The sequence below is a fragment of the Cynocephalus volans genome, chromosome 9 (genome assembly GCF_027409185.1).
Source record: "Cynocephalus volans isolate mCynVol1 chromosome 9, mCynVol1.pri, whole genome shotgun sequence".
Lineage (NCBI taxonomy): Eukaryota > Metazoa > Chordata > Mammalia > Dermoptera > Cynocephalidae > Cynocephalus > Cynocephalus volans.
In genome coordinates this window covers 3,864,138-3,872,256 of record NC_084468.1, presented here as the reverse complement: position 1 = coordinate 3,872,256, position 8,119 = coordinate 3,864,138, and the positions used below count along the sequence as shown (strand labels likewise).

Genomic DNA, 8,119 nt, shown 5'->3' with positions numbered 1-8,119 from the left:
AGGGGCGAGACCTCTGGTCTCATGAGTAAGCTTGCAAAGGGGGCGACCGTCCTCACACAGTCGCCTCACAATGTGGGGCCCCCGCTGACCACTGCGGAGCTGGGGATGTCTTCCTTCAAGCATCACAAGCAAATGCAATCACTTTCCGGGTGGCTGCAGTAGCTGAGGTCAGGCCTTGCACTTGGATGGGACAGGATGGTGCAGAGTTCCTGGAAGCCACAGGAACTCTGGGTTCCCATGCAGAGCCACGCTGACCTCCTGGATTTAAGATAAAACCCCAGAGCCTGAGGAGTCTCCTGATGTAAGTTTCAGGCTGCAGAGTGGAATGTGAAAGCAAACCAGAGACTGTCCTGGGACAGCTGGCAGCATCAAGAGGCACAGGAGCTCCCAGCTAGAGCCTGAGGACATCTTACCACACCCCACAGAGAGTGGAGCCTCTGAAACAGTCCCACAGGAGTCACCCAGTGGGGCTCTGCTGCAGTGTGCTAGGCCATGCAGTCCTGACTGGCCGAGGCCGGTCCTGAATTCCACCTGAGCTCAGCCAGGTCCAGCTCACCTGCCTGAACAAGTGGGCAGCTAGTGGCTCACACACCTGGAAAGTTCCTAGGTCTAGTCCACTGAGACGGAGCCTGGCACAAGTTAGGAAAAAGACACTTATTACCCACAGAAAGGCAGCAAGTATGAACAGAACCCTAGGATCGTGGTGAGCCAGTCCCTCAGGGCTCAGGAAAGCTGCCCGGGGTGGGTGGAGACTTGTCTGTTCGTGCCCCACATTGCACTGCAGAGGGACCCCGAAAGCACCTGCCCTGGGAGTTACACCCTAGGTGCCACTGGGATTGCTGAGGGCAAGTGTTGCAGAATATCCTGTTCTGGGAGGAATGAGGACACAGCCTGCATCGTTCCAGACACCTCCTCTTCTCTCAGGATATTGCAGTCTGGGTACTTTCTGCCTGAGAACTGCAGCAAGCATGGGAAGAGCTGGGTGGCCAAGGCCATTGGGGGCCTGTCCCCTACAGCCACGGCCCCTGGTGTCTGACCCCTATGGCTGTGCCCCTGCCACCTCACAGGCTGGCTTCAGCCTCAGGCTCAATCTGGCTCCATGGACAAAGCAGCACAAGGCTCCTTAGCGGCCATGATGACGTCCAGCGGGACCACTTCTGTCCCAGCATCCTATCAGTGCCAAGACTCAACCCAATGGGACCATTGGGCCTGGCCTGTCACTGAGCCAGCAACAGGGGCAAAGGGAATAAACTGAGCCGAGGAGCTTACGCCAAGATGGGCCCAGCCCTGGACCTGGAGGTGGGCAGCTTCCTGAGGCTCAGAGGCTGCCTAAAATGGGAAGGAAGGCTGGACAGAACCGGGGTTCTGCTGAGGAGGAGGAAGGGCTCAGAAATTGGACAGGAAGCCCACAAGGGCCCCATGAGAGGAGGAAAACCACCTGACCTCCAGCGGGCCCGTGGCTGGGGTGCTCTTCTGATGAGGACCACTGTCCTGTGGGACACAGTCCACAGGAAAAGTCAGGGAAGTGTCTACAATGCCATGTGAACCATGTGGGCAGAAAGGAGCCTTCCTGTGACTAGGGGACGGGCTCACGTGTTCATTGTCCTTGCAAGGTGCTGAGTGGTTAGATGCTTGGTAAATGCTGCTTGGACAGGCACTCTCTGCCAGTGGGCTAGAAGCAGCTTAAATCTTTCAGCGGGTGGGAGATACAAAACCTTAGCGGAAAAGTGATGAGAGCTTGGGCTGAGTTGTCAGAAGTGCATCAAAAGTGATAGTCCCCAAATGGCTGCTCCATGTCAATGACACATCCTGCAATGAAAAGGAATACCTGCACCTCCAGTGCCACCAACTGCCTTAGCAACAGCAGCGACGAAGCCTTCAACCCCAAGGCAACAACGGCTCTCACAGACGGCAGTGGGTCACGGCTGATTTTTATCTCCTGCACACTCTTGCAGTTTTCTAAACGTTTTCCACTTGGGTACACCCAAGTTGTGCCCCACACAGCTGCAGGAAGCTCAATCCTCATTTACACCCAGGGTGAGAAGCATCTCTCGTTCTGCAGGCATCTCCCTCAGTGAGTCATGGAGTTTTCCAGCCGTTGGCACAGCCATGGACACACGGGTCTGTCTTTCAGTCTGTCTTTCCAGTACGTCTTCCACGTGGCATCATGCTGACGCAAACTGAAGGCACTTCCTTAAGGTGAGAGGCCATGCAATGGTGTCCACCATCACCAGTGTGGAAGATTGTTCTGGCAGGGCCGGCAGATGTCATTAGACAGGAAATTTAAATGGCTTGTACAAGTTTTGGAAAGGTAAGGGCATACCCATCGCTACTTGTCAATGATGCAGGAAAAAACCCAAAGAGAATCAGTGTAAGACTATAATAATTAAATAAGGTTTTAATAAGGTGACCAGTAACAAAATAAATATATAAAAATCAGATAACATTTTATTAAAAACAATTTGAAGATCTCAGATGAGAAGACTACTTACTACAAAGATATACATTCTCCTGATGTTATTCTATAAGTTAAACAAAATCTCCAAACAAATTCCAAAGAATTTTCTTTCATTTGGGATGGGAGAATGCCCAGACTAGATAAAATACTACCAGTTTATACACCTAAGAAATTTTTGAAAAAGACAGATGAGGCTTTATTTCTGCCAACGGATTAAAAGTATGAGAAACACAACGATGAAAACAATAGAAGCTGATATGAGAAGAGACAATAAAATGGAAAAATGCAGAAACAGACCCAGGCACATACTGATTCTGGCATTGGATACAAGCACATTTCAGGCTGGTGCATTCTTCAGTGGCCTAACCATTGAAATGTCCATCTCACACCATACCTCAAAATAAATTTCCAATCAATTAAACACTGAAATGTACTCAAAGAAAAATCAATGCAAGTGTAAATAATCTTGGTATGGGAGAAGACTTTCCGAACATGACCTCAAAGGCTGGGATATAGAAGATGCTCAGTTTTTTAATTGATATGTTTTCCTAATTTAAAAATTTTAATGTAGCCATGTTAAGTCAAAAAGAGAAAATTTAACACAATTAAAAGGCAAACGACAAATGAGGAAAAACAATTTACAAGGGATACGTCAAAGGTTTACTATTCTCAGTATGTAAGGATATTTTACACATTGACGAGATGTTTTAAAAACTGGATGCTGAGCTGACCTCACTGGGGGAGTGCGGTGGCTCACTGGGGAGTGCGGTGCTGATAACACCAAGGCCGTGGGTTTGGATCTCTATACAGGGATGGCCAGTTAGCTCATTGGGTGAGCGTGGTGCTGACAGCAACAAGGGTTAAGATCCCTTTACCGGTCATCTTTTAAAAAAAAATTAAAAATAAAAATTGGATGCTCCATCAGGCAAAGAACAAGAACAGGTGAGTGTCACAGCAGGACAAACAGACTGGAATACGTGGGAAGACACGTCCGTCCTCAGCGGGAGCGAAAAACCGCGATTCCACACGGGAGATGCCGATTTCCTTCTGCCTGTCAGAGGGTAACAGGCCGCGTAAAGCCGCTGCTGGGAAGACCCTTGCAGAGGGCACGAAGCCTCCGCCTCCCTGGACAGCGGCTGAGGAGGAGCAGGCTCACCAGGCGCCGTCTACCTGCCAGGCTCCACGTGTGTGCTCTCCTGAATTCACCCATTTCAATGCTGACAACCACAGGATGAGGGAGATTTTCTTGTCCTTCCTACTTCATAATGAGGGAAGTCACAACACATCCGGTAAATGGTGCCATCAGATCCAGCAGGAGCCTGCCCCAGACCCTGCACTCTTATCCGCCCCTTGTCCCTTCGCCTGCTCCACGACCTCCCACTCTGGCAATATTGTCCCTAAGTCCCACCGTGCAGAGTGTCTGTCCCGGCAAGCCCATCCAGGAGCTGACCTGGCACACAGATGCTTGTGCAGAAATGGCCACTGCAGAGCGGGTTAAAGCAGAAACTTCTACATCTCTGCCTCTCAGCAGGTTTGTTGATCTTGTACATTCATGTTGCTTGATATGGGAAATGGCTGTAACGTGCCTTTAAGTGGGAAAAAATGTCCTTGAAGAGTGTGATCCCATTTTTAATGGAAAAACCACACACACCCACACATATACACAGAGGAAGAAAGCCTTGGGAGCGGTGTGGCTGACGCGGTACTGGTGGATGAGATGAAACTCTGCACAGGGGCAAGTGGACAGAGGCCCTCCAGGTGGGGCGGGGGCAGGGACAAGCATGGTCGGGGTCTGGCTCCAGGGCTGGATGGAGCCAGTCCGACATAAGCCAAGGATTTCTGTGAATCTAATTGTTTTCCTGTGGCCCACAAGTGAATAAATACAACATACAATGCTTACTTCTGAGGGTGAGGCTGTAAGCGGTGTTTGTTTTCTTCTTTTCTATATTACCAAATAGTACCTGACAACCATGCGTCACTTTTACAATCAGAAAGTGTTAGAAAGCAATGAGATTAAATTTTAAAATTTTATTCCAATTATTCAAGTTTTTTTTTTTTAAAGATGACTGGTAAGGGGATCTTAACCCTCGACTTGGTGTTGTCAGCACCACGCTCAGCCAGTGAGTGAACCGGCCATCCCTATGTGGGATCTGAACCTGGGGCCCCAGTGTTATCAGCACCACACACTTCCGAGTGAGCCACGGGCCAGCCCCAATTATTCAAGTTCTTACTGCAGTGTTTTCAAATGTTCGTTAAAATGGTCTTTACTTAAAACGTAGTTTCTACAATGTTGCCTCTACACCTTAACCTACTCCACTGCTGCGGGTGGCTAAGCCCCCACAGTCCCCTGGGGCAGGACCATGAGTGGGGGGCGTGCCCTGCCATGCACAGCCATGGAATGCGGCCCGGGCCCTCTGCGGCTCACAGCTGTGCTTTCATGCTGACTCGCACGCGTGTCAGCCCCATGCTGCCAGGAAAGCATGCCAGCCCCATACTTCGGGAACAAAGACATTTCTGATAGGTGGGTGTGAAAGTAGAGGGACCTCTGCAGCTACACATCGCCAATCATTCCTGAGTCAAAGAAGCTGGGCCTGTTGACGCCAATAGGAAGATGTGTTTATTTCTCTAGATGCAACATGCTCTTGAAATTGGACAACTTCTATGACCTGCTGGTGGGGGAACAGGAAGTATCAGATCACAGACTAGATGATAAGCCAAAGTGCCAAATGATAAAAAAGGCAAAACAAGACAGCCCTCTGGGATGCCCAGATGAGGCTCAGTCACTCATGGGCTCGGGCCGAGGCTGCTCTGAGTGGTGTGATGGGCAGAGCGTGCTGTGACCCCAGCTAGGGCTGGACACCACCAAGAAACCAGCATCAGAGGACTCCGGAGCCAATTCCCATTGTGTAGAAAGCTATGGATGGAGGTAAAGAAGCCCTGTCCACACAGACAGCCCTGTGGGGGACCTACGGGGGTCACCTGATAGAATCTGCATGACTCCCACTGGCAGGGCCACTCGGGCCTATCCACTTGGGGCAGAGGTCTGGGCCCTGGGGACCCCTTGGCCTCCGTGAGGCATGCGCCCCTCCCTCTGGCACTGGCAGGCACCTCTGGTCTACTAATTGGGTTTGCACTCAGGACCGCCCCACCTAACCTGCCAAGGGTCTGGAACATTTTCTTTTGTTCCTGTTCTCTCTAGAAGCAGGAAGAGCAGAGCACAATGGCCAAAACATCCTTAAAAACACGAAGAGTTCATTTAAATCTAAGGAAGCTGCTGAACTAGAGAGATACTGAATTCAGGTGGGGGCTGCTCCTAGTTAAAGTGATAAAAGACCCTGGCAACTACCTGTGACCTCGACGTTGGGGGCTCACGGGTCCAGCTAGGACACTTCCTGGCTGCTGCCCATGGCCAGCTCTTTAGCCTTTCTGGGGCAGTTTCATTGCCTGTGAAACGGGGCTGACAAGCCACCTCGCACAAGTGTCTGAGGGGATGAGATGACGAACAGAAAGCACCAAGCCCGGTGCCGGTGTGCTGTACCCCCACTTGCCCCTCAGATGCCCCCTGAGCACTGTGGCAGGGGGCGGGGGGGAGGAAGGGGCCTGTCTCTTTTCTAGGCATGAAAACTGAGCCTTGAGAAGTTAACTAGCTTCCAGAGCTGGAAATTCAGTCTTCAAAAACAGATTCTTGACCATGCCCTCCAGGCACTCAGAAGCTCTCTGGGCTCTTTTGAAGAGGAAGAGCTGGTCCTCTTTGGTGCAGCACCACCCAAGGGAACCTGGGTCACATCTGTTGCACAGTGACAAAGGGCATCCAAGGTGACAGAGGGCATAGATGGCCACAGAGATGGGGAGGACACTGGGGCTCCCCACAGCCAATGACAAAGGCCCTGTGACCTCCTGGGTTGATGAGAGGTCAAGAAGCATAATTAGGAGCCAAGGCAAACCTGAAACAGAGACCAACAGTGAGGATGAAGAACCAGTGAACCAAAGCCCTCGGCCCGACGGCGGAAGCCCGGGCACCTCATGTGGATGCCTGTCCACGTCCTCAGTGGCATTTGCAGCCACAGACCGGGCCAGCGCTGTGGGAATACGCCACAAGCAGGAAAGGGTTTGCTGAACAAGCGCTCAGTGGGGACAAACAGCACGGAGCATTTTACCTACTTCAGGGACAAACTGATTACACTTAAAGTCATTTATGTGCAGCTGGGAGGTTGAAGGCTAAATTGTCCAGACATTCAAATCATTATGCATTTTTTCTCTGGAAACATTTCCTCAATGGAAACTTCTAGTTCCACAAAAGAAAGTAATAAAATGAATTTTTTTCCCCCTTAAAAATCTTAAACTATGTCATTCATACAGTCTATGGTGCAAATTAATAGGTTATAATTACATGGTAAAGTCAAACTAGAATTCAAAAGATCATGTGACAAGAAAATCCCTAATTATGAGCAGTCTGCTTTATGTTCAGTATCTGTATCTGAAAATAGAATGTGCAAATTCGAATTATCAGAAAGCCCATAGCCCACCAGGAAGCCATGACGATGTAAGTTTTCTATTCACTATGACTCCTGATGAGCTCAGCACGTGGTTACCCCTCCTGGCAGGCCCTCCGGGCCGCAACTATAGCTTCGACCTCAGGCGGCCCACGGCAGGCTTGTTGGCAGAGAACTCCGGCCACCATGATGGCCTGGCCAGCACGTTGCTGCCCTGCAGGACAGTGGTCCAGAGGTTTTTATAGAGCTGCAAAAACAAGTGCGTACATAAATGAGTGGCAAATGATAAAAAAAAGACCCGTCAGAGGCCAAATGTGCAAAGGCAGCTTCTCATAAGCTTTTGTTAAAAACACAGGAAATTCTCTGTCACTTTGCGAAAAAGTTTCAAATAATTTAATTTATATAAACCTTTTATTTCTTAAGTAGAAAGCAATTAGGAAAATTCAATTATAAAGTACCATAAAATGCATTTATGATGAAGAACATCCCACTCTTCCTTTCCTTTGGAAATTACTGTAGAAAGTGGACATTCTGCTTCTTCACAATGTGGCCACCACGGAATGCTACAAGTCCACATTTCCCATTTGCTCTGAGATCTGTCCTCCCGTGCCCCATGCGGCTGCTGGCTGGCATGGGCTAGATGTGGCCGAGCAGCAGGACGATGGCCTGTCGAGCACACTGTCCAGGGCACGCCAGCCCAGCACATGGTCCCTCTCTCCTCCAGCAGCCTCTTTCAGGACTTTCAAACCCAACTGCCCTCAGCCTACACTGCCTCACTGGAGACATGGGGAGGGCAGTTCGTATCTCGGAGGAAGGTCCTGAGGATCACACGTACCTGATAACTGACACTTCACCTGCTCAAGACCGAAGGGACAGAGCTGGGGCTGGGCGTGGCTGGGGGAGACTCAGAATGAACCGGTCTGTCCTGATGCAGGAAAATGGCCTACTTTGCCTCTGGCTGACATTGACCACTTTTACTTTTAAGAAACTATTCTGCCTGCACCTGCTAAATGCATTCACCAACTCCTTCAACACTCTGCTCTTCTTGGCTCCCAAAGAGACGCTGCCTCAGGCTGCATGTCCACGGGTCACAAATCCCAGGTCTCTTTCACCATCTGGTGCACTGCATCTTATTTAATGACAGTCTCTTCATTTAATGATGATCTCC

General features: G+C 50.0%; 1 protein-coding gene across 2 annotated transcripts in view; it reads right to left on the bottom strand.

Annotated features, from left to right (window-relative positions):
• Positions 1 to 2,493: 2,493 nt before the first annotated feature.
• Positions 2,494 to 8,119, bottom strand: part of ACOX3 (acyl-CoA oxidase 3, pristanoyl) — a 48,306-nt gene continuing 42,680 nt past the window's right edge. The window contains exon 18 of one of the 2 annotated variants that reach the window (XM_063108157.1): positions 2,494 to 7,198. In XM_063108157.1, coding sequence (XP_062964227.1) covers positions 7,079 to 7,198 — 120 coding nt within the window. In that variant the 3' untranslated portion in view covers positions 2,494 to 7,078. The remainder of the gene's footprint in view (positions 7,199 to 8,119) is intronic. The other variant, XM_063108158.1, reaches the window with a different exon arrangement.